We start from the raw sequence: 26841 nt of genomic DNA on the forward strand, positions 1-26841 counted from the left end.
ATTACAGCAGGAATTACTCAGCGTTTACGAAAGCGACCTGCGTGGGACAATGTGTAAACACAAAACCAGTCATAACTGACTTTCAGCCTGAAACACTTTATCCTTAGTGGTTATCCACTAACAGTTTGTTTTCAGACGAGCGTACCCAGCTGTATCTGGAGCGTGAAAGATGAGTGTGTGTGGTTTCCTTAGTGGCCTGCTGCTGGTGGTTGCCGTGGAAACATACCATCACAGCCCTAATCACAATTAACGGTCCAGCTAAATGACCACCCACCTCTACCCTACTACACGATAATTACATGCCTACTGTTCCACTTCTAGTGTGTTTATTTTACATTATGCCTTGGCCTTATTTGTCATCCAGTGTGATCCTGCACTCGGTCAGTTACAGGCACACAATGTACCAATGACCTTTATGCATATACAGCACAGGAGGTGCTCTCTCTTTCTTTTATATTGATAGTTCTGTGAAACTGTGTGATGTACACACGCACACACACGCACACACACGCTACTTGGAGAATAAAGGGTCTTTGGTTTGGTTGGTCTTTGCAATACTCTGAGAGCAGTTGGATCATTTCAATAGTAGCTCCTGACGTCTGTTCATGGCTGCTGCCTCTGGTGTCGCAGGCAGGCAGGCAGGCAGGCAGGCAGGCAGGCTGGTTCACCAATCTCTCTCAATCAGTGTAGAGGGGACTCAACAATCACATAAAACATGCTGTTCCAACAGGCCCCGGTAATTATGTTCCACACTATAAGGTAGAAGAACCACTGTTTGTTCTAATGACAATATCATAATGTCAGGCCATACACAGAAGTCAGCGAGAGAGAGGGGGAGAGGCACAGAGGGCGGAGATGGGGAGAGAGGGAGGGATGGAGAGAGGGAAAGAGGGAGAGGGAAAGTGATACGCAGACCACATTGGTTTATCAGACGTTAATTAGATGTAATGCTTGAAAGCCTTCAATGGAGACGAGCTATCATTTTCCGACTAAATTGCGGGCGTCAATCTCCCGTGCTATTCCTTAAGTCCCCTGATTCTCTTGAACATTTGTACACCAACAACGTATTTTCAATCGTTGGGCTGGGCAGGCTCTAAATGGAGACAACTTCTATTAAGATAATGATTCTGGTTCATCCACAAAAATGAAAAGATGAGATAAGATAGCTTGCGACTGAAGGCCTGATGCAGTAGAAATCTGCATGGCTGTATAGATGTTTATGAATATGTATGGTTCCATGTAGATAGAACAGAGTGGGGAGTGATTGTGTGTGTATGTATAGAGGTAGTAATATGTGGTGTATGGGTTCCATGTAAATATAACAGGGATACCTAGTCAGTTGTCCAACTGAATGCATTCAACTTAAATGTGTCTTCCCACATTTAACCCAACCCCTCTGAATCAGAGAGGTGCAGGGGGCTGCCTTAATCGACATCCACAGCACCCAGGGAACAGTGGGTTAACAGGCTTGCTCAGCGGTAGACCGACAGATTTTTGGCATGTCAGCTCGGGGCTTCGATCCAGCAACCTCCTGGTTACTTGCCCAACGCTCTAACCACTAGGCTACCTGCAGCTCGTGATTGTGTGTATATATAGAGGTAGTAATACATGTGCCTGTATAATTTACATAGTAAATGTGTATTGGTTCCATGCAAACAGCAGATTGAAGAGGGGGAGAGGAGCTGGGTGAAGATGGTGTGAGAGGAGAGGGGTGAAGAAAGAAGGAGAGGAGAGGGTGAAGATGGTGTGAGAGGAGAGGGGTGAAGAAGAAGGAGAGGAGAGGGGTGAAGATGGTGTGAGAGGAGAGGGGTGAAGAAAGAAGGAGAGGAGAGGGGTGAAGATGGTGTGAGAGGAGAGGGGTGAAGAAAGAAGGAGGGGAGAGGGGTGAAGATGGTGTGAGAGGAGAGGGGTGAAGAAAGAAGGAGAGGAGAGGGGGGAAGAGAGAAGGAGAGGAGAGTGGTGAAGAAAGAAGGAGAGGAGAGGAGTGAATATGGTGTGAGAGGAGAGGGGTGAAGAGAGAAGGAGAGGAGGGGGTTGAAGAGAGAAGGAGAGGAGAGGGGTGAAGAAAGAAGGAGGGGAGAGGGGTGAACATGGTGTGAGAGGAGAGGGGTGAAGAAAGAAGGAGAGAGAGGGGGAAGAGAGAAGGAGAGGAGAGTGGTGAAGAAAGAAGGAGAGGAGAGGAGTGAATATGGTGTGAGAGGAGAGGGGTGAAGAGAGAAGGAGAGCAGAGGGGTGAAGAGAGAAGGAGAGGAGAGGAGAGGGGTGAAGAGAGAAGGAGAGGAGAGGGGTGAAGAGAGAAGGAGAGGAGAGTGGTGAAAAGAAGAAGAGAGGAGAGGGGTGAAGAGATGAGGAGAGGAGGAGTGAAGAAAGAAGGAGGAGAGGGGTGAAGAAAGAAGGAGAGGAGAGGGGTGAATAAAGAAGGAGAGGAGAGGGGTGAAGAAAGAAGGAGAGGAGAGGGGTGAAGAAAGACAGAGAGGAGAGGGGGAAGAAAGAAGGAGAGGAGAGGGGTGAAGAGAGAAGGAGAGGAGAGGGGTGAGAGGAGAGGGGGAAGAAAGAAGGAGAGGAGAGGGGTGAAGAAAGATGGAGAGGAGAGGGGGAAGAAAGAAGGCGAGGAGAGGGGTGATGAGAGAAGGAGAGGAGAGGGGTGAAGAAAGAAGGAGAGGAGTGAAGAAAGAAGGAGAGGAGAGGAGGGAAGAAAGAATGAGAGAAGTGGGGTGAAGAGAGAAGGAGAGGAGAGGGGTGAAGAGAGAAGGAGAGGAGAGGGGTGAAGAGAGAAGGAGAGGAGAGGGGTGAAGAGAGAAGGAGAGGAGAGGAGAGGGGGAAGAAAGAAGGAGAGGAGAGGGGTGAAGAGAGAAGGAGAGGAGAGGGGGAAGAAAGAAGGAGAGGAGAGGGGTGAAGAGAGGAGGAGAGGGGTGAAGAGAGAAGGAGAGGAGAGTGGTGAAAAGAAGAAGAGGAGAGGGGTGAAAAGAAGAAGAGAGGAGAGGGGTGAAGAGAGGAGGAGGGGTGAAGAAAGGGGTCATCTTGTCTTGCCTCTTTCATCTTGGTTGCGCTGAAGGAGGGGGTGAGGATGCTGCGTACTCTCTTCCAGTGCTCGTTCCTCAGCATCAGCAGACAGTCACTCATGGGCTTAGTGGCAGCCCGGATCCTCTACAGAGTGAAAAGGAGGGAGAATCTGAAGCACACAAGAATATACAGTTGAAGTCGGAAGTTTGCATACACTTCGGTTGGAGTCATTAAAACTTGTTTTTCAAACACTCCACAAATTTATTGTTAACAAACTATGGTTTTGGCAAGTCGGTTAGGACATCATTTTTGCAACAATTGTTTACAGACAGATTACTTCACTTATAACTCACTGTATCACAATTCCAGTGGGTCAGAAGTTTACATACACTAAGTTGACTGTGCCTTTAAACAGCTTGGAAAATTCCAGAAAATGATGTCATAGATGCTTCTGATAGGCTGATTTACATCATTTGAGTCAATTAAGGCCTACCTTCAAACTCAGTGCCTCTTTGCTTGACATCATGGGATTTTTTTTTAAATCAGCCAAGACTTCAGAAAAGACCTGGTTCAAGACCTGGTTCATCCTTGGGAGCAATTTCCAAATGCCTGAAGGTACCACGATCATCTGTACAAACAATAGTACGCAAGTATAAACACCATGAGACCATGCAGCCGTCCTACCGCTCAGGAAGGGGATGCATTCTGTCTCCTAGAGATGAATGTACGTTGATGCGAAAAGTGCAAATCAATCCCAGAACAACAGCAAAGGACCAGATGCTGGAGGAAACAGGTACAAACGTATCTATATCCACAGCAAAACCTGAAAGGCCGCTCAGCAAGGAAGAAACCACTGCTCCAAAACCACCATAAAAAAAGCCAGACTACGGTTTGCAACTGCACATGGGGACAAAGATCATACTTTTTGGAGAAATGTCCTCTGGTCTGATGAAACAAAAATAGAACTGTTTGGCCATAATGACCATCTTTATTTTTGGAGGAAAAAGGGGGAGGCTTGCAAGCCGAAGAACACCATCCCAACCGTGAAGCACAGGGGTGGCAGCATCATGTTGTGGCGGTGTTTTGCTGCAGGAGGGACTGGTGCACTTCACAAGATAGATGGCATCATGAGGATGGAAAATTATGTGGATATATTGAAGCAATGTCTCAAGACATCAGTCAGGAAGTTAAAGCTTGTTCACAAATGGGTCAAATGTACAATGACCCCAAGCATACATCCAAAGTTGTTGAAAAGGACAACAAAGTCAAGGTATTGGAGTGGACATCACAAAGCCCTGATCTCAATCCTACAGAAAATTTGTGGGCAGAACTGAAAAAGCGTGTGCGAGCAAGGATGCCTACAAACCCGACTCAGTTACACCAGCTTTGTCAGGAGGAATGGGCCAAAATTCACCCAACTTATTATGGGAAGCTTGTGGAAGGCTACCCATAATGTTGGACCCAAATTAAACCATTTAAAGGCAATGCTACCAAATACTAATTGAGTGTATGTAAACTTCTGACCCACTGGGAATGTGATGAAAGAAATAAAAGCTGAAATAAATCATTCTCTCTGCTATTATTCTGACATTTCACATTCTTAAAATAAAGTGGTGATCCTAGCTGACCTAAAACAGGGAATTTTTACTAGGATTAAATGTAATGCATTGTGAAATAGTGAAGACATTGAAACTATAAAATAACACATATGGAATCATGTCGTAACCAAAAAAGTGTTAAACAAATCAAAATATATTTGAGATTCTTCAAACCTTTGCCTTGATGACAGCTTTGCACACTCTTGGCATTCTCTCAACCAGCATCACCTCCAACACGTCAAATAATCTCAGGAGGAGATGGAGGAATCAGCATGCCTAGCCCTCTTTTGTGTTCCTGTCCAGTCGTATGTGGGCAATGGTCATCACTAAGTCCTCAGATCCTATGGTCCTCTGTGTTGAAACTGACACAGGAAGCAATGCTAGAATACTGAAGACTTGGAGGCAGAACCACAGTGAAATACAGGGCATTGTGGCTGAAGCTCCAAGACATCACTGATCTTTTACTGTTACCGCTGTTCATAAATGCTAAAAAGGTGAAAAGGTGATCATAAAGTGATCATAAATGTTCATGAAGCATTGGGTGACATATGTAGGTGCTCTCTGGCTGACAATACTGTACTTTTCATGTGGTATTGTGATGTGTTTACTGGTGTAAACAATATCCATCATTTTCATTTATTAGCATTTTCCATTGACGGTATAACATTCCAGACACAATGTAATAAAAAGAAGAATTTATTCATCTGTGTGTTTTGGCAATGTTCTGTCGGTAATAATTTATTAGTGCTCTAACACAATAAAATATTTGGAAAGGACAAGTGTTGTTCGGCAGTTTAGAGTGTTTATGCCATGTATATTTGGCTTTGTATAGCCACATATTTGCGGCCACAGGATTAGTGACTTGTGTTTGTTTCTCTGCCTCCATGGAGACTTTCTTTATGGGTCTGCTCCTGCTGCTGGTTGCAGATGGTGTATAAAGGCTCTGAACCACACACACACACACACACACACACACACACACACACACACACACACACACACACACACACACACCAACAGCGTACTAGCCATACACCACTCAGAAACACAGCGTGTGCCACATCTCCATATTACATCCACATCCCAGCACGATATCCACATCTACTGCTAGAGTGGTTGTTAAGTGAACAATGAGTCAGGAGTGTGGTCATACAGCAAGCGGGCAAGTAAACACCATCTGAGTCAAAGTCACTAAATCAAACAGGTACAAATGTCATTAAGCTCCTGTCTCCCCCCTGGATCTGAGGGCTGTATGTGTACTGCATACATACAGTACCACAAGATTTATGGGTCATTGGTGCACAACATTTCTGGTGGATTGGTGTTCAAATCAGACCCGAGTTCCAATACATGTGTATTTGATTATTTGTTTTTTCAACACTTATTTTCTGTGTATTTGAGTATTTTCAAATAATTATGCCCGGATGTTGATTGGTTGATAGCAGGGAGTTATTCACGACAATCTCCCTGGGTAATGCCTGTTAACAGTTCCATTTGGATTATGAATGTGCTGTCCCACAGCCCAGCTAGGCAATTCATAAACTTAATCTCCACTGGAAAATAGTGTCTAGACATTATTTCTCCATGATTGTAGCCTAGCATTTGGTTTGCAACATTGGGGTTTATCTAAACCTTGCTGCCTGCCGCTTGTTGTTACCTGTGTAACAATGTTGCAGATGTTTTGTTGCAATCTCCACCTTCCCATATAGAGAATGAACGCATCGGGGTGAGATTGACAGCTTCTCTGAGCCAGGCAAATTCATTTATCAGGATCATTATTATGGATATATGCAAATAAATTTGCAATAAAAACAAAGTTAAAACAAACAAAAATGCACCTAGTTTGCTGTCATTTCAGCTGCTTGATGTGATCGTTTGTTAGTGTTAGTTGGCTAGCTAGCAGAGCAGAAGTAGAAAGCGTTGCACTGCAACCTTTCTGCTTAGAACGGACGACCACCCTGCTTTGCTAACAACCATGCCAATCGAATCCAATTTGGCTAGCAGCTTCAGAATCTCAGAACTAACAACTGGATAACAACTCGATAATCCTCGGGTTCCCATTCCTTTTTACTTAAATACTCAACCACTTGTCTTTTCAAAAAAATAATATCTAATGTCTTGAAAGTAATTAAAATACCCTAAATAGTATTTGAACCCAGGTCTGGTTAAACTCACTCTATATACTGTATTAGGCAGAATTTATCCATTGATAATTCAAAATACAATTGATAGTGCCTTGGTAGCATCCTAGGCAGAGAGCTCCTGCAAATGTGTACATATTGTTACAAAAAAAAATGTTTTCATTGTTTTTGGACCTAAAATGGTTGTTTTTGATAACAATTAGTCTTTATTGCAAATTTCTGGTGTTTTGAGCCACGGATTTGCAGATTGACTGACAGGTGAACTATTTTTAGGTTGGGTAGGTATCTAGTTAGCTGGCAAATGTTTTTGTTTTTGAAAATGCATCTGGACACAGTACCAGCTTTTTTATTTCACCAGGCTGCCAGTTCCTGATCTTTTGAGAACATCATGTGAGGAGTCACTTGAAGAGTGTTAGGAATGGGAGATGGAGGAATACAGTGAAGGCAGAGGGCTCGTAGTGAGGACGACTGGCTACTACTCTGAACTTTGTGTGGTGAGCTTTCTGGCACCCTGAGCTGCCGAGGCATCACCTAAGTGGGTGCATCACAGAGTGGACGAGTAGACCTGTGGCTATATGACTCAGGCTGGTTCCCAGACTTGCCCTCTACAAGATCATCAGCAGACTCCATCACCATCATTTACCATCCTGTGACCAGCTACCTCCGCTCAAGCGGCAAGTAGCCTAGTGCTTAGAGTGTTGGACTAGTAACCAAAAGATTGCAAGATCGAATGCCTGAGCCGACAAGGTAAACATCTGTCGTTCTGCCTCTGAACAAGGCAGTTAACCCACTATTCCTAGGCTGTCATAGAAAATAAGAATATGTTCTTAACTGACTTGCCTAGTTAAATAGAGGAAGAAAAAAACTCCATGAACCAACCCTCTCCATCTGCAGAGGATGCAGAATACAAAGACCTGGCCTCTATTGGTTGACCTGACCTGTCCTGATATATTGCTTGTCTATTATGAAAAGCGTTAGTTTCATAAATTATTATTATTTGAATCACAATCAAATATAGCAATTTAGACCATAGAAATCTTCTTAGCCACCCTGTTCCATTGCCATGGCAATTATGAATCATAAAAATACACATGACCACATCACACAATCAATTAGGTAGAACGTTGGAATTAGAATGTTTGGTTGATAAGAGCCAGTGTTTATTTAAACCCATTGCCATGGTGATTCTAAATCATACAAAAACATTGCCTTTTGAATATGATGATATCTCAATTGAATGCAGCCTGTTTTCAATGTAGAATGCTTGGTTGGAACTCAGTTTCGGTGGAAACAAACCCAAGACTAGGTGTGCGACTTGTGCTCTGCTATCTGAGATGATCCATTTGTCAACAATGGGTGTGTTCGTAAATTCACTCTGGAGTGCCAGAGTGCTCTCCGAGCACGCTCTGGGTGTTTCATAAATTCAGAGCACTGTCAGATCGTCCGTTCCTCTGGATACTCTGGCTGAGGAGTAGGGTTGATCCGAGCGTTCTGACCTCACAACTGCAGTCAAAGCACCCTGGCTCACTCTGACCATTTTACTCGCCCACAGTTACAGTCAGAGCGTTGCTGACTATAACTGTGCTGCTGGCAATAATTTAATTACGCTTTTTTGCCAACGTTTAGTGACACCAGCCATGTTGAGCGTTCGTTAAATTTGTCAGTTATTCTGTGCTCTGGCTCAATCAGACGAGAGTGCTCTGAAATCGGAGTAGCCAGAGTGAATTTACGAATGCACCCAATAGCTGTCTACACGAAGCAAATTGATCAGTATGTACCTAGGAGGGAACAGGGACACCAGTTCCATTTCCCTCTTTTTAAAGATCTAATTTAACTGTACTGTATTGTATGAATAGTATTTTTGTTGTCTCTTGGTGTCTTTCCAATATATAACACTTATTTTAATTTTTTTACTTTGAATGTATAGTCCTTGTTTATAACTCTTCCGTACTTTGTCATGTATTTGTATGTTTTATGTGGAAGAGTACCCAGGAAGAATAGCGGCTGCATGTGCAGTAGCTAATGGATATGATAATAAACCAAACTAAACTGGAGGTCTCACCCCCACCTCAACCCCCCTGAGCCCACTCTCTCAGGGCTCTGCCAAAGGCAATGGAGGCACTACTCACACAGTAAGTGTGACTTTATAATTCTCAGTTAGCTACATGTGAATTGTATTAATATAGCTAGCCAGCTAGATTTACATGTAAAAAACAAAAATAAAAACAACATTTGTGTTGGCTACGCTAGCCATGAATTCTTTGTGGGTAAAGTTTGCTAGCTAGGTACCCGTTCTTTGTCAGTTAGCCTGCGGTCTACACACACTACAGTGGATATTCTAGACAATTAAACATGGCAAAATTAACACAGTATGTATTTATTTGCATATCAAGCTCAACTTTTTATAGTCAGGCAACATATGAGATGTGAGTGGGCAACTTTCCATTCTGAAGGAGGTCATTTTCTCTCGCATCAGCTCAAAACCAGCCGGCATTGTATTCAACCAAAGAGTCTCCCGTTTCTATAAAGAATGGTACACCTCTGATTGTAAATCCACACTAAGCCAGATCGAGTCCTTTTTAAAAGAATTAAGAACGGCTCTTCTCTCAACTGAGGAAGCTGGCTTGATGGGAGCCCACATCCCTCTCCATGAACTCAAAAGGGCACTGGATAACATAAAGGCAAATCACCTGGTTGTAATGGTATTGCTCCTGAGGTCTATTTACAATTTTGAAACCAATTAGGTCCACTGTTACTTGAAATTATTAACACAGCCGTTCACAAAGGTACATTTGGAAGGGGTGTAAATACAGCACTAATTTCGCTTTTGTGAAAAAAAGGTAAGGACGCCACCCAGTGCTCTCACTATCGCCCCCTATCTTTGATAAACACAGATGTAAAAAAAAACATCTACAAAACGTACTTACCCAAATTGGTACATCCGGACCAAAACGGGTTTGTTAAAAAACGATTATCCAGAGATAACCTCCGTCGTCCATTACATATCTTACATGCTTCATCAGAAACCAAAGCTCCTTGGGTAGTTCTATCTCCCGACGCAGAAAAAACTAGGGAATATGGTGCCATTTGGGACACAGCCAGAGCCAACATGGCGGGTGGTTGATGAAAGCAACTGGGACCTCCTGACCTCTGTTTGATACTTGTCACTCTATCATTAGATGTGAACCTGGCACCCTCGGACGCCATTGGTCAGTTCTGCTTTCAGACACAAACACTTCTACTGTATGTCTAGAGCCTCAAAGACAAAGGCTATTGGCTGAAAAAAAATCACTAAGCCTGAACTTGTTCAGGGACATGTCCTCTTTCTTCCTGCAATGCAGTCAGAAAAAGTGCACTAAGATTATCCTGCTTTAGATTGAAAACATATGACAATGGGTTCACAGTAGAATGACAATGGTGACTACATACTCATCCTCGCTGCAGAGGTTTGAATGAATTTACAAGATGACCTGGCCTCCACAATCACCCGGGAGGGCTTGATGAGATTTAGGGACCTGTGGTAGGCAAGAGTACAGGTTTCATAGCCCAACTAGAGGTTATGATCAGATAGCTTGTCAAAAACTGTTGTAAAACTAAGCAGTTCAGAATCTAATTTTGACTCACTACATCAAATGAGCAGAAAAAGTACATACCAGAAAAATGTCACTTTGGCATACACGTAACGAAGAGTACCAGTCAAAAGTTTGGTAAAAGACCAAGTCCATATTATGGCAAGAACAGCTCGAATAAGCAAAGAGAAACGACAGCCCATCATTACTTTTAGACATGAAGGTCAGTCAACCCAGAAAATGTCAAGAAGTTTCTTCAAGCAAGCGCAGTCACAAAAACCATCAAGCGCTATGATGAAACTGTCTCTCATGAGGACCGTCACAGGAAAGGAAGACCCAGAGTTACCTCTGCTGCAGAGGATACATTCATTAGAATAACTGTACCTCAGATTTCAGCCCAAATAAAAGCTTCACAGAGTTCAAGTAACAGACACATTTCAACATCAAGAGACTGCGTAATCAGGCCTCCATGGTTGAATTGCTGTAAAGAAATCACTACTAAAGGAAACCAATAATAAGAAGAGCTTGGGCCAAGAAACACAAGTAATGGACATTATAGACCGATGGAAATCTGTCCTTTGGTTTGATGAGTCCAAATGTGAGAATTTTGATTCCAACCCCCATGTCTTTGTGAGACGCAGAGTAGGTTAACGGATGATCTCTGCATGTGTGGTTCTCACCGTGAAGCATGGAGGAGGAGGTGTAATAATGTGAGGGTTCTTTGCTGGTGACACTGTCAGTGATTTATTTAGAATTCAAGGCACACTTAACCAGCATGGATCCACAGCATTCTGCAGCGATACGCCATCCCATCTGGTTTGTGCTTAGTGGGACTATCATTTGTTTTTCAACAGGACAATGACCCAAAACCCAACACACCTCCACACTGTGTAACGGCTATTTGACCAAGAAGGAGAGTGATGGAGTGCTGCATCAGATGACCTGGCCACCACAATCACCGAACCTCAACCCAATTGATATGGTTTGGGATGAGTTGGACCACAGAGTGAAGGAAAAGCTGCCAACAAGTGCTCAGCATATGTGGGAACTCCTTCAAGACTGTTGGAAAAGCATTCCAGGTGAAGCTGGTTGAAAGAATGCCAAGAGTGTGCAAAGCTGTCATCAAGGCAAAGGGTGACTACTTTGAAAATTCTCAAATATAACATATATTTGAATTTGTTAAACACTTCTTTGGTTACCACATGATTCCATATGTGTTATTTCATGGTTTTGATTTCTTCACTATTATTCACTATGTGTCCAAACTTTTGAGTGGTACTGTACGTAATGCATCAATATTATGATTTAAACGATGGGCACATACAGTTGAAGTCAGAAGTTTACATAAATCTTTGTCAAATAAATGTAAACTCAGTTCTTCACAATTACTGACATTTAATCCTAGTAAAAATTCCCTATCTTAGATCAGTTAGGATCACCACTTTATTTTAAGAATGTGAAATGTCAGAATGATAGTAGAGAGAATGATTTATTTCAGCTTTTATTTATTTCATCACAATCCCAGTGGGTCAGAAGTTTACATACACTCAATTAGTAGTATGTACAGTACATGTACAGTTGAAGTCGGAAGTTTACATACACCTTAGCCAAATACATTTAATATCAGTTTTTCACAATTCCTGACATTTAATCCTAGTAAAAAATCCCTGTTTTAGGTCAGTTAGGATCACCACTTTATTTTAAGAATGTGAAATGTCAGAATAACAGTAGAGATAATTATTTATTTAAGCTTTTATTTCTTTCATCACATTCCCAGTGGGTCAGAAGTTTACATACACTAAATTAGAATTTGGTAGCATTGCCGTTAAATGGTTTAACATGGGTCAAATGTTTTGGGTAGCCTTCCACAAGCTTCCCACAAAAAGTTGGGTGAATTTTGGCCTATTCTTCCTGACAGAGCTGGTGTAACTGAGTCAGGTTTGTAGGCCTCCTTGCTCTCACACACTTTTTCAGTTCTGCCCACAAATGTTCTATGGGATTGAGGTCAGGGTTTTGTGATGGCCACTCCAATACCTTGACTTTGTTGTCCTTAAGCCATTTTGTCAAAATTTTGGAAGTATCATTGTCCATTTGGAAGACCCATTTGCGACCAAGCTTTAACTTCAGACCAGAGGACATTTCTCCAAAAAGTATGAGCTTTTTTTATGGCGTTTTGGAGCAGTGGCTTCTTCCTTGCTGAGTGGCCTTTCAGGTTATGTCGATATAGGACTTGTTGTACTGTGAATATAGATACTTTTATACCTGTTTCCTCCAGCATCTTCACAAGGTCCTTTGCTGTTGTTCTGGGATTGATTTGCACTTTTCACACCAAAGTACGTTTATCTCTAGGAGACAGAACAAGCCTCCTTCCTGAGCGGTATGACGGCTGCATGGTCTCATGGTGTTTATGTTTGCCTACTATTGTTTGTACAGATGAACGTGGTACCTTCATGCAATTGGAAATTGCTCCCAATGATGAACCATACTTGTTTATCCCATGATATCAAGCAAAGAGGCACTGAGTTTGAAGGTAGGCCTTGAAATACATCCACAGGTACACCTCCAATTGACTCAAATGAAGCTTCTAAAGCCATGACATCATTTTCTGGAATTTTCCAAGCTGTTTAAAGGCACTGTCAACTTAGTGTATGTACACTTCTGATCCACTGGAATTGTGATACAGTGAATTATAAGTGAAATAATCTGTCTGTAAACAATTGTTGGAAAAATGATTTGTGTCATGTACAAAGTAGCTGTCCTAACCGACTTGCCAAAACTATAGTTTGTTAACAAGAAATTTGTGGAGTGGTTGAAAAACGAGTTTTAATGACTCCAACCTAAGTGTATGTAAACTTCTGACTTCAGCTGTAGGTGTAAAGGGCATTGTCCTCATTGACTTACCATTCTGTTAGGGAAGGTGCTGAAGTCCTTTACCATGATCTGTCTGAGCATGTCAGGGTCAGCTACCACCACCACGGGCCTCCGGCCTAGATAGTATCTGGAGAGACAACACAGGACAGGTTGACATGCCAGACACATTTGTTTGCACGCATACACATACAAAGGCATACACACAGGAGCATTCACACAGCCACACACCCACGCACGCACACACACAAACAGACACACATGCGCACACATACACATACACCACACACACAAACGGCTTTGGGGCTAGCATGAATAAATAACAGGACGCCAATCAAAAGTGGTGGTCATCACAGAGGAAGTGAGGCCTGGGGAGAAATATACTCAAAACCACACCCACACACCTTAGACTTGGACTTGTTGAGGAGGCTAATACTGAAGTAGAGTCTTACAACAGAAGAACAACAAGCCATGGGCTTGATAAACCACAGGATTTAAAGGAGCAAAGTCATGGCTTTGCTTGTTTCCTGCAGCACCACTCGTTATTGTTCTAGGCTAGTTCTCTCTGTCAGGATTGCCTCAGTTCACTGCAATGATAGCCAGGAAACACTGACTAACTGCTCAGTCCTATCTCACCATGTTATAGGACATAGGCTATAGGAGATTGGTCACAAGGCTGAGTGGAGGGCTAATGCCCGGTGCTATAAAGCCAAGGTTAAAAGGTAAGGAGAAAGGCCTCTCTCACAGGAACTCCATCTTGTTAAGTGCCTTTTTAATGAAAGTACATTTCAAATGGATTTTTTTTTGAAGATAATTAGACACTGCAGATTGATAATTGGATATTAAATCTTCCAGGCAAATAAGAGATACAATACATCTAGGAATATTGGAGGTTTTAAAAGCTCCTCATTTATTGGAGAGTCTAAGGTTTCCAATCATCAGTGGAATACAGTGCTGGGTAAAGGTAGCTAGTATAAATATGATATTCAGCCCTGAGCAAGGGGCTGTATGGGGAGCCACAGTGGAGCACTGAGACTGTCTGTCACTATGAATTAAGAGTACCGTGCTCATCCCTGGCTCCCCTAAGTTACTCACACGCACACATGCACGTGCACACACACCCAACCCTCATCGGGGCTCATCAAAAAGCAGACAGCTATTCCTGCTGCTCCTATGGCAGTGTCTCATTCCTACAGTGACACACTAATCCAGCCCAGCCTGTGGTCAATCTCTATTCCTGTTATAGTTGTTATAATACCTACAGAAAAACATGTTGCCTCTGATAGATGCAGGGTGTCTATAGTCATTCAGACTACTACAACAGCTGTGAATAGTTACATTAACGAAACAATTCCTCTCAAAACTTCATATAGTGGGCTTTCAACAGATTCACAAACAACTCCTGGAGCCATAAAACAAAAGGTCTCAGAGTAGTGCTGATCCAGGAGTGCTGATCCAGGATCAGTGTTGCCTTTTCGATCATAATGAATAAGATTATATGGACAGAGGGGGGCTGATCCTATATCATCACTCCTACTCAGAGACATTATTTGAACATAGGCCATGAACTCTGGATGACATGACAGGAGGGTAGGCTACAGAAGATGTTGCTCTTGTCTTGTCCCCAGTTGCAAAGCTAATGTTACTCCACATGTAGCAAGGTTTAAATAGTACGGGGTAATGGTCCAGCAGTAGAGGGAGGACTCTGACCTCCTTTTAAAGGAAGGTCATGTAACAATCCATTTGTCTGTTTATGACTGCACCAGGCTGTGACACTGGACGGGTAATGGTTCAGTTATCTGGCCCGGAAGTGAGTTCCATTCCATAGCCTGCATGGGTAACGCTATAACCACTCTGGTCTGGCTACTCAGACCAACTAGTAGCTATGCAGGCTCCTCTGTGTGTTGGTGTGTTTCATGACCCATCGGTGGCTATAGTCGCAACACCGTAACTATACAAATGTATGAATGCATATCATTCCATTTGTGTGTTTGCAAAGTTAAGGTGTAGTTTCACCTGCCATTGTATGGTCCTGCTGTATTTTAGTTTCCGAAATACAAATCACAAATATTTCTGTCTGAGCATATTCATGGTGAATTTTGTTAGCAGAGAAACTAGGTTTTTTGTGTATTTTTTTCTTCTTTGATTGTCCATTAGATGTATTTACAGTGCCTTGCGAAAGTATTCGGCCCCCTTGAACTTTGCGACCTTTTGCCACATTTCAGGCTTCAAACATAAAGATATAAAACTGTATTTTTTTGTGAAGAATCAACAACAAGTGGGGCACAATCATAAAGTGGAACGACATTTATTGGATATTTCAAACTTTTTTAACAAATCAAAAACTGAACAATTGGGAGTGCAAGATTATTCAGCCCCCTTACGTTAATACTTTGTAGCACCACCTTTTGCTGCGATTACAGCTGTAAGTCGCTTGGGGTATGTCTCTATCAGTTTTGCACATCGAGAGACTGAAACTTCTTCCCATTCCTCCTTGCAAAACAGCTCGAGCTCAGTGAGGTTGGATGGAGAGCATTTTTGAAGAGCAGTTTTCAGTTCTTTCCACAGATTCTCGATTGGATTCAGGTCTGGACTTTGACTTGGCCATTCTAACACCTGGATATGTTTATTTTTGAACCATTCCATTGTAGATTTTGCTTTATGTTTTGGATCATTGTCTTGTTGGAAGACAAATCTCCGTCCCAGTCTCAGGTCTTTTGCAGACTCCATCAGGTTTTCTTCCAGAATGGTCCTGTATTTGGCTCCATCCATCTTCCCATCAATTTTAACCATCTTCCCTGTCCCTGCTGAAGAAAAGCAGGCCCAAACCATGATGCTGCCACCACCATGTTTGACAGTGGGGATAGTGTGTTCAGGGTGATGAGCTGTGTTGCTTTTACGCCAAACATAACGTTTTGCATTGTTGCCAAAAAGTTCAATTTTGGTTTCATCTGACCAGAGCACCTTCTTCCACATGTTTGGTGTGTCTCCCAGGTGGCTTGTGGCAAACTTTAAACAACACTTTTTATGGATATCTTTAAGAAATGGCTTTCTTCTTGCCACTCTTCCATAAAGGCCAGATTTGTGCAATATACGACTGATTGTTGTCCTATGGACAGAGTCTCCCACCTCAGCTGTAGATCTCTGCAGTTCATCCAGAGTGATCATGGGCCTCTTGGCTGCATCTCTGATCAGTCTTCTCCTTGTATGAGCTGAAAGTTTAGAGGGACGGCCAGGTCTTGGTAAATTTGCAGTGGTCTGATACTCCTTCCATTTCAATATTATCGCTTGCACAGTGCTCCTTGGGATGTTTAAAGCTTGGGAAATCTTTTTGTATCCAAATCCGGCTTTAAACGTCTTCACAACAGTATCTCGAACCTGCCTGGTGTGTTCCTTGTTCTTCATGATGCTCTCTGCGCTTTTAACGGACCTCTGAGACTATCACAGTGCAGGTGCATTTATACGGAGACTTGATTACACACAGGTGGATTGTATTTATCATCATTAGTCATTTAGGTCAACATTGGATCATTCAGAGATCCTCACTGAACTTCTGGAGAGAGTTTGCTGCACTGAAAGTAAAGGGGTTGAATAATTTTGCACGCCCAATTTTTCAGTTTTGGATTTGTTAAAAAAGTTTGAAATATCCAATAAATGTCGTTCCACTTTATGATTGTGCCCCACTTGTTGTTGATTCTTCACAAAAAAATACAGTTTTATATATTTATGTTTGAAGCCTGAAATGTGGCAAAAGGTCGCAAAGTTCAAGGGGGCCGAATACTTTCGCAAGGCACTGTATATGATCTGGATTTATGTTATAGAGTTGAAGTCAGAAGTTTACATACACTTAGGTTGGAGTCAATAAAACTCGTTTTTCAACCACTCCACACATTTCTTGTTAAAAAAAACTATAGTTTTGGCAAGTTGGTTAGGACATCTACTTTGTGCATGACACAAGTCATTTTTCTAACAATTGTTTACAGACAGGTTATTTCACTTATAATTCACTATATCACTGTATCCAGTGGGTCAGAAGTTTCCATACACTGAGTTGACTGTGCCTTGAAACAGCTTGGAAAATTCCAGAAAATGATGTTATGGCTTTAGATGCTTCTGATAGGCCAATTGACATAATTTGAGTCAATTCGAGGTGTACCTGTGGATGTATTTCAAGGCTTACCTTCAAACTCAGTGCCTCTTTGCCTCTTTGCTCTTTGATATCATGGGAAAATCAAAAGAAATCAGCCAAGACCTCAGAAAAACAATTGTAGACCTCTACAAGTCTGGTTCATCCTTAGGAGCAATTTCCAAACGCCTGAAGGTACCACGTTCATCTGTACAAACAATAGTACGCAAGCATAAACACCATGGGACCATGCAGCCGTCATACCGCTCAGGAAGGAGACGCGTTCTGTCTCCTAGAGATGAACGTACTTTGGTGCGAAAAGTGCAAATCAATCCCAGAACAGCAGCAAAGGACCATGTGAATATGCTGGAGGAAACAGGTACAAAGTATCTATATCCACAGTACGAGTCCTATATCGACATGAAAGGTCACTAAGCAAGGAAGAAGCCACTGCTCCAAAACCGCCATAAAAAAGCCAGACTATGGTTTTCAACTGCACATGGGGACAAAGATCATACTTTTTGGAGAAATTTCCTCTGGTCTGATGAAACCGTGAAGCATGGGAGTGGCAGCATCATGTTGTGGGGGTGCTTTGCTTTGCTACAGGAGGGACTGGTGAACTTCACAAAATAGATGGCATCATGAGGATGGGAAAGTATGTGGATATATTGAAGCAACATCTCAAGACATCAGTCAGGAAGTAAAATCTTGGTCACAAATGGGTCTTCCAAATGGACAATGACCCCACGCATACTTCCAAAGTTGTGGCAAAATGGCTTAAGGACAAGAAAGTCAAGGCATTGGAGTGGTCAACTGAAAAAGTGTGTGTGAGCAAGGAGGCCTGCAAACCTGACTCAGTTACACCAGCTCTGTCAGGAGGAATGGGCCAAAATTCACCCAACTTATTGTGGCGAGCTTGTGGAAGGCTACCCATAATGTTTGACCCAAATGAAACCATTTAAAGGCAATGCTACCAAATACTAATTGAGTGTATGTAAACTTCTGACCCACTGGGAATGTGATGAAAGAAATAAAAGATGAAATAAATAATTCTCTTTACAATTATTCTGACATTTTCCATTCTTAAAATAAAGTGAAAAACTGAGTTAAAATGTACTTGGCTAAGGTGTATGTAAACTTCCGACTTCAACTGTCTCATATGAAAAATAAAGACACTTTGAAAGACTTAGTTCTAGCACTGAGTGCTTTCAACTTTGATAAGTTGATAGGGGAGCGCTCTAAGACGACGGGTTCAATCAATGTGCCATGAGCCTCTTTCTTCTGGAGAAACGACGTATCGAGCTAGTGTACTACTCCTGCTGAAGGCTGTAGTAATGTCTTTTGGCATATATCCGTGCATTCTGGCTTAAGTTTGCTTTTCCTGTCATGGCACGAAATCCAGCCATAGTGAAACCAATTATCCCCGCTCTACTCCTCCAACCCTTTACATACAGAGAGAAAGAGAGGAGCCTTCTCCCTTTGATGTGCTCTTAAGGGAAAAAATCTGCCTTCCATAAGCAGGCCTGTATAATCAACACAGAGCTAATCTATCTGCACATCTAAGTGTGTGGCACTGGTATAAGTTTTCCAATAAGCTTCTTTTTAAATCTTATAGTGTTGCTTTTCACTAGCCTGGTCCCAGATCAGTTTGTGCTTGTCTTGTCAATTGTTACGGTCATCGTCACATCATTGTTTGGCAAGACAAGCACAAACAGATCTGGGACCAGCCTAGCTTTTCACAAGCTTCACTGATACTTCTAACACAGGACAGGTTAGAACACTGGACAAGTCCAGTTTTTTATTTTACCAGGCAAGTCAGTTAAGGACAAATTCTTATTTTCAATGACAGCCTAGGAACAGTGGGTTAACTGCCTGTTCAGGGGCAGAACAACAGATTTGTACCTTGTCAGCTCGGGGGTTTGAACTTGCAACCTTCCGGCTACTAGTCCAACGCTCTAACCACTAGGCTACCTTGTGTCCTGTGTGATTTGGGTTTGGTGTATGACTTGGCTATTATGTCAATGCAGAGAAGTGTCAATCACTTACCCACATACTCTCCCCTACTTGTGAATCAGGTCCAGGTGAACACCGAAAAAGCCCCGAAAAGAAAGATTAGAAAGGAACCAACTGAGATTCTATATAATTGATCATTTTATATGAGAGGCTGACATCTTATCCATTCTCTCTGCTATAATGAAATGATGTGATTCCCTGTGGGTAGCTGATTGACATCTGCTAAATAAGCACTGTCCGTTGTCTTAGCTACTGGTGTAAACTTCAAAGAAACACCCTAGCAGCACACGACGACAGCTGCATTGATTTGTCTGACACGTCTTAACAACCACAGACTCCTTCACATTACTGTGTCAGATGCTAACATTGACACATGACTGACATCTTAATAAATTGCTAAACCTTTACCCTGAACTATGATCCCTGACCAACAGGCTACTGGAAATGCAAAGTGTATGTGTGTGTGTGTGTGTGTGTGAGAGAGTGAGGGTATGTGAGTATGGTTCCTTAAAAACACACGCTTCTTGAACTGCGTGCTTCTCCATACAAACGAGTCGTTTTATCTGAAAAACTGCCTTTCATCTTCTTCCAGTTGACTTGTTCGCAATCTTCTACAGAACAACAGGCTTGACTGAATGACAGAAAGAAGGAGAAGTGACGGTTTCAGTTCTGGTGTGCATTGATCTTCACTATTGATCTGCTCAAACAGTTCCTGTCTCAAGGCCTGTGTGTGTGTGTGCGCGTGTGTGTGTTTTGGGTTTTACTATCCTTGTGGGGACATTTCGCCAGTCCTCACAGGGAAAAACATTTAGGTGTTAGGGTTAGAGGTCTGGGTTTAAGGTTAAGGGTTAGGTTTAGGGGGTTAGGGAAAATAGGATTTTGAATGGGAATCAATTGTTTGGTTTCGACAAGGACAGTAAAACAAACAGGTGTGTGTGTGTGTGTGTGTGCGTGTGTGTGTGTGTGTGCGTGTGTGCGTGCGTGTGAGAGAGCACTTCTCATCACAGCTCTATAATACAAAACATCAGCCACTATGATTTTAGACTCAGAGCATTCAGTTCCTTTCACATGGATCTGGGGAATGAATCCATGGTAGGCCTACTGCAACGTACTGCAACGTAGCTACTGCAACGTAGCTACTGCGACGTAGCTACTGCAACGTAGCTACTGCAACGTAGCTGAGCACACTTAATTCAACCACACTTAATAATTGTACCCTTTTAGATCATAATGAATGCGATTGTGTAGACAGAGGGAACCTGATCCTAGATCAGCACTCTGATACACTTTCTGAATATGGGCCCAGTACAGATGCTTGTTTGTCCCACTATAGGAGCCCTGTCTTATCTCTTATGAATTAAAATGACACAACCAGTCGGATGTTGAACTGTTGGAAAACGTGTTGTGGGGATGCTTTGTTAAAATCGGCACCAGAACTAAGGGAGAGAGAGAAGGCAAACACGTAATATTATTTTGTTCTCAGTATGTGGTCTCGGCATCATTTGCATATTTGAATACAACACACTGCCAGTATTGCACTAAAAGCATACAGGAGAAGAGCTGCAATTTTAAGTGACGTTTTCTCAAAGAATCCAAAACACAGAACACTTGTCTACTTCAGCATGCTCATCCCTATAAGAGAGTAACCTGTAAGAGATTCCCTGCAGTCATGCATTTGTATTCACATGCGGACCAATGGTTTGACCCTGGCGTGTGTGTGTGTACTATGGGTTTTGTTAAGCCTTTGTCTACTGCAGTGTGTATACTTACTGCCTCCCTGTCTGTGCACTAGATGCACCTTACTCTTGGCACATGTCGCATGTGCTGCAGCCTCCTGTCTTCTGAGGGGATAACGTTTTGTGTTGCGATGGCTAGCCTGGCTGTGAAGTAGTCCCTGTGTGACAGACAGTGGAGCCGTTAGCCAGGGGATTGATGGGCCTGATGAAACATACAATAGGACCCAACACACGCCCCGCACACACACACACATACACACACACACACACCACACACACACACACACACACACACACACACACACACACACACACACACACACACACACACACACACACACACACACACACACACACACACACACACATCTAATAACCCAGGCAGGCCTGCTATCCTCTCCTCTTATCACACAGTGAACTCAGCAGAATGGATCAGAGCAGACCTCTGTGTCCCGCATCATCTCTCATCAACACACTACGCCTGACGAGTAACAATCTCACCGTGGAGAAAGTTAAGCTTCAGAGACAGGGATATGGTGTCATGTGGACTACTAAATAAATGGTACTATCTGCAAGTACACACAGTTTTGCTTAAGGAGAAACATGAGAAATAGTGCAATCAAATGTCCAATAACCTTTTTGAGGAATAGCAACTTTGCTTAACTTAATTCTTAAGTCTATAATTAAGGAAGAAATGTCAGTTAAGAAGCTCCTTAAGAAGGCTTTGTGAATCTGGGCCCAGGAGTGTACATAAACAGTAGAACCAAGCTCAAGCTCTTTCACGGGAGTTTTACCCACATTCAAGAGACTACGATTATGAATTGATAATATCTTAGACAGAGCCCTGATGCTCTGCAGTCTGACTAGTGCATGTTGAGTGTATTGCTCATGATGACTCCATTGTCCTGCCACTAGATGTCAGTGCAGAGCAGAGACAGGGCTGGTGGAGGGCTGGTGAACGCTCCCCAGGGCTTTTTATAAAGCTTGTCTACAGAAAGGGTTTGCTTGCGTGACCTTCTCATAGATGGCATAAGAATATAACCGTGAACAATGTACCCATGTGCCGTGCATGTCTGCAGGAGTCAGGGGCAGCACTGGACACCAGTCAAAAACGATTAGGATACATTTCCCTCAGTATTCAGTGGATCAGGGTGAGGGAATGTATGAGCAAAAATAAAGGAAAGAAAATGTCTTACATTCATGAACCAAGAACACACACGCTAAAACAGCCTTTCTGTCTCAACTCTTTCTCTGTCTTTCTGCGAGGCAGTAGAATCAGAGAAGAACCAGAGTTGAATAGCCTGACCCCCCCCCCCCCCCCTTCACCCATCCCTTTGGAGGTGAACCACAGCCCGAGAACAATGGGGGGGTCTCAAAGAGGATTGCATCTCCACATAGAAGAAAAAGCTGTGGTGGGCATTCATTCAGTCTTCATGTTTACGAAGAAAACCCCTACATATGATCATGTGAAAGACAGACCGAGAGAGGGCTCCTCAATCCTCCTCAACCCTTCTGGCTGAACTGAATAGTGGTCCGTTGGCTCACAAAGGGGAACCTGTCTCGTTAAGATGCTTATAGAAAGCACTGGGCTCGTTGATATGCAAGGCGAGAGTGGCCCACAGTTTTCCTGCTTTAGAGTTAATTAAGTACCAGGCAGACACCGTTTGGCAGAGTGCCCCGGCTGGTCTACCCCCCTCTCCCCTCCGGAGCCCTGGGATGGCTACCGCCCTGGCATTCCTGCAGTCTGGGCCCCCATGGAGGGGTGATGGGTACAGAGCATTGGAGTGCGCCCGACAGAGTGCCCCTTCATGGTGCTGCCCACTGCACCAGTCCAAACTGTCTCCATTCATCTATCTCTCTCTCTCTTTCCCTGTTTCTTTACCCCTCTCTTTTCCTCTCCTTCTCCACAGTCCCTCCCTCTCCATCTCTCTCTCCCCCAGTCTTTTTATCACTGCAGAGACCGTCGCATAGCAATGCCGGACACACAGTGCTGCTTAATGTTCTAACCACAATGCCGAGCAGAGCCGGAGAGGTGCCGGTCACCAACAGAGGCATACTTCATCAAGTCCAGGATAGTGTGTGTGTGTGTGTGTGTGTCAAGCATGCGCAGGACAGACTCCCCCACAGCTCCTGCCACAGACAACTCTTAATTGAGGATTCATCACTGACGGAACCAATCAATAGTTTGCGGTCTTGACTCAACAACGCAACACATAACATTCGGAGGTTTGTCCTATCCGAATTCCTCTTACGACTGCTGCAGAATGAAACACAGCAGCAAGGCGTTGGGTTCCTTCTGAAACGGTACCCTATTCCCTATATAGTGCACTACTTATGACCATGGCTCTTGTAGGGAATTGGGTGCCATTTCGGACGGATCTTTGGTCTAGGGAGAGATAGACATTCCTCTCTCTATCTATTCACCATGCCCAATAATTACTCTGCCCCACTTTGTAGTTCCATTCAGAGAGTCTGCACCGCAGTGTCCTCTGCTTTAGCCTGACCTTGGGAGTCATGGAGAGATGTTGGCCAGGGAAGAGGCTGGACCATGCCATTAAATCTGTGGGGGTTTAGCTCTCAGAGCTCTCAATCTCTTGTAAGCTAGGCCCGGTAATACCAGCTCTCTTTCGCTGGCTAATGTACTGTTTGGCTGTGTTGTGTGAAGGGGCCAGAGAGGTTGAGGGGATGCCATCTTTACAGGGGGGAACATGGGGGTTGGTGGTGGGTGAACCTCTATATCTGTGGCTTGGGTATCAGAAAGGGTCAACCAGTCAGCCAGCACGCCAGTCAGCCAGATAGAGATAGAGCTCAACCAGAGCGCTAGGGAGCAGTCAGCCTGCGTGTCACCCTGTCAGAGTGTGGGGGTGGGGAGCAGTCACAGTGTGTGTCAGCTAGTGATGGGGGGGAAATAAATACAGTTACATATCGCTATACATATCATTTACCGCTATACATATCATTTACCGCTATACATATCATTTACCGCTATACATATCATTTACCGCTATACATATCATTTACCGCTATACATATCATTTACCGCTATACATATCATTTACCGCTATACATATCATTTACCGCTATACATATCATTTACAGCTATACATATCATTTACCGCTATACATATCATTTACCGCTATACATATCATTTACCGCTATACATATCATTTACCGCTATACATATCATTTACCGCTATACATATCATTTACCGCTATACATATCATTTACCGCTATACATATCATTTACCGCTATACATATCATTTATCGCTATTTGACTCCAGGTATGTGTCGAGGTACAGATCTGGGGAAGGGTACCAAAATTGTCTGCAGCATTGAACTCGTTTTCTCATGCTCTCTCTTGTCTCAGACACATAGTGAGCAATATGTTTGGAACATGAAATCGCAATAAAATCACGTTATCGAACCGCGATACATATAGAATCATGAGAATCACAATACATATCGTATCGGCACCTAAGTATCGTGATAATATGTGTTGTGATGTCCCTGGCAATTACCAGCCCTGATGTCATGGTGCTTGCCTACGGAGCTGTGAGGGGAACGGCACCTCAGTACCTCCAGGCTCTGATCAGGCCCTACACCCAAACAAGGGCACTGCGTTCATCCACCTCTGGCCTGCTCGCCTCCCTACCACTGAGGAAGTACAGTTCCCGCGCAGCCCAGTCAAAACTGTTCGCTGCTCTGGCCCCCCAATGGTGGAACAAACTCCCTCACGACGCCAGGACAGCGGAGTCAATCACCACCTTCCGGAGACACCTGAAACCCCACCTCTTTCAGGAATACCTAGGATAGGATAAAGTAATCCTTCTCACCCCCTTAAAAGATTTAGATGCACTATTGTAAAGTGGCTGTTCCACTGGATGTCTTAAGGTGAACGCACCAATTTGTAAGTCGCTCTGGATAAGAGCGTCTGCTAAATGACTTAAATGTAATGTAATGTCAGCCCGTCTGCCAAGACCATCTCAGACCTCCTTCCGTACTCTGGGTTTTACTTTGTTACATTTTTAATTGAACCTTTATTTAACTAGGCAAGTTAGTTAAAAACAAGTTCATATTTACAATGACGGCCTACCCCAGATGATGCTGGGACAATTGTACGCCGCCCTACTGGGCTCCTGATCACGGTCGGTTGTTAACAGCCCGGGATCGAACCCGGGTCTGCAGTGACGCCTCTAGCACTGCTGCGCCACTCAGGATTCCACTAAAAGGGGTGACAGGTCTGCCACCACTGGAGCTTCTTCTAGGCACTGACTGTGTGGTGGTCACTGGCAGAAGTCAGCGGCATGTTGAAAACCGACTAAATTGGCACGTCATGTGTGCTGGGTGTGTTGGATACAGGGACGCCGTGCTAGTAAAACACACACGTGCATGCGCGCAAATGCAATCAACATACCGTATGATCATGCACTTACACACACAAACACACATACAAAGACACACACTTTCTCGTTGTTGTGTTTGGCTGTGAGTGTGGCTTTCAGAAGTGGGTCAGATGATTGTATACGAGAGCACCACTCCAGAGAGGGCTCCTTGTGTCTGCAGAGTCTCAGCACTCACACACACACACTATGGCAGCAGCAGCGGCATCTCCCCTGCTTCACCTGGAGAGACCGCCCAGCCCCAGACAGACAGTGAAATTATGCAAGGCACTGAAGGCAGAGCTTCATGCATACTTAACCACCTCAGCCCTTAGCCTGCCAGGCTGCCACTGCAGTTCAGCTGAGAGGGACACTCTAAGAGCACTGGCTATTGTGTAAGAGGCTTCGGAGCACTAGGTTCTCCTTAGATCAAGCTTTTAAAAGCATATCACTGTATCTCTCAGATATATTAATCGAAGAGAGACCATGCAACAGTCAGTGCCTATTTGAGACAGCAGCCTACAGAGCACTCATTCCCAATCCTACGTCACTGATGGCAGAATAAGACAAACAGGCAAAGTAGGAAGAAGAGGGATAAGAGAGAGAGCGAGAGGAAGCCAGAGAGAGAAAGTCATAGCGGCCCTAGAAAAAGCTCAATGAGCTAGTTACAGTGAGTGACAGGCGACCCAGCCCACTCTGCCTGTCTGCCCCGCTAAGGATTATTGACCTCTGAATCTCATCAAGATCTGTCCTGCAGAGAAACATCCAGAAGCCACCACACCATAGGCAATAATCACACATAGCATTTAAAGGAATTGTCTTATATGGATGGATGTCAAACGGAATGTCAAGCACAAGAGTAACATGCTGACCACACCGCAACGCGAGCGCTGCAAAATAAATGTACACATGCATGTTATTCAATCACACACTGCTCGTGCGCCTCAGCGAGTGTCTGCGTGGCCAGGCGCTAAGATAGAAATAGGTTCTATGTGTGATGCTCAACTCGCTGAAAGTCTGGCCTTCCCATCTCCTCATTGGTTTTTAGGAGCATATACCCACATGGGTGATTGAAAGAATAATTGACGTCCACACTCCAGTTGGTTGTAGTAACGCATCATAAAGTTGGTTGCCAACCGCCATATAAAGTCCAAAGAAGAAAAAAAGAAGCCTGAGGAAAGAGGAGAGATGACGAGAAAGGAATTCGGTTTACCCTTTTATCTGTGGATTAATTGTGGGAGTAGAGGACCTTGTGCATTTCAGGTAAAATAACAACCCACTGTTTATATACCAGGACAAATTAGCTAGCAACAGCAAGCAGGATAGATAAATTGCCATGAATGTTTAATGCTTTTCGACCTAACCCCCAAATTATTATAGTTGGTTCAGAGTTTCAAGGTTGATA

General features: G+C 43.5%; 1 protein-coding gene across 1 annotated transcript in view; it reads right to left on the bottom strand.

The window, feature by feature from the left end:
- LOC115109576 (thromboxane-A synthase-like) overlaps positions 1–26841 on the bottom strand; it is a 94096-nt gene that overhangs the window by 42691 nt on the left and 24564 nt on the right. Inside the window, exons 4-6 of the mRNA XM_065009945.1 lie at positions 21085–21212; positions 13213–13309; positions 3031–3147 (exon numbers count right to left, since the gene is read on the bottom strand). Coding sequence (XP_064866017.1) covers positions 3031–3147; positions 13213–13309; positions 21085–21212 — 342 coding nt within the window. The remainder of the gene's footprint in view (positions 1–3030; positions 3148–13212; positions 13310–21084; positions 21213–26841) is intronic.

The sequence above is a fragment of the Oncorhynchus nerka genome, linkage group LG25 (assembly GCF_034236695.1).
Source record: "Oncorhynchus nerka isolate Pitt River linkage group LG25, Oner_Uvic_2.0, whole genome shotgun sequence".
Lineage (NCBI taxonomy): Eukaryota > Metazoa > Chordata > Actinopteri > Salmoniformes > Salmonidae > Oncorhynchus > Oncorhynchus nerka.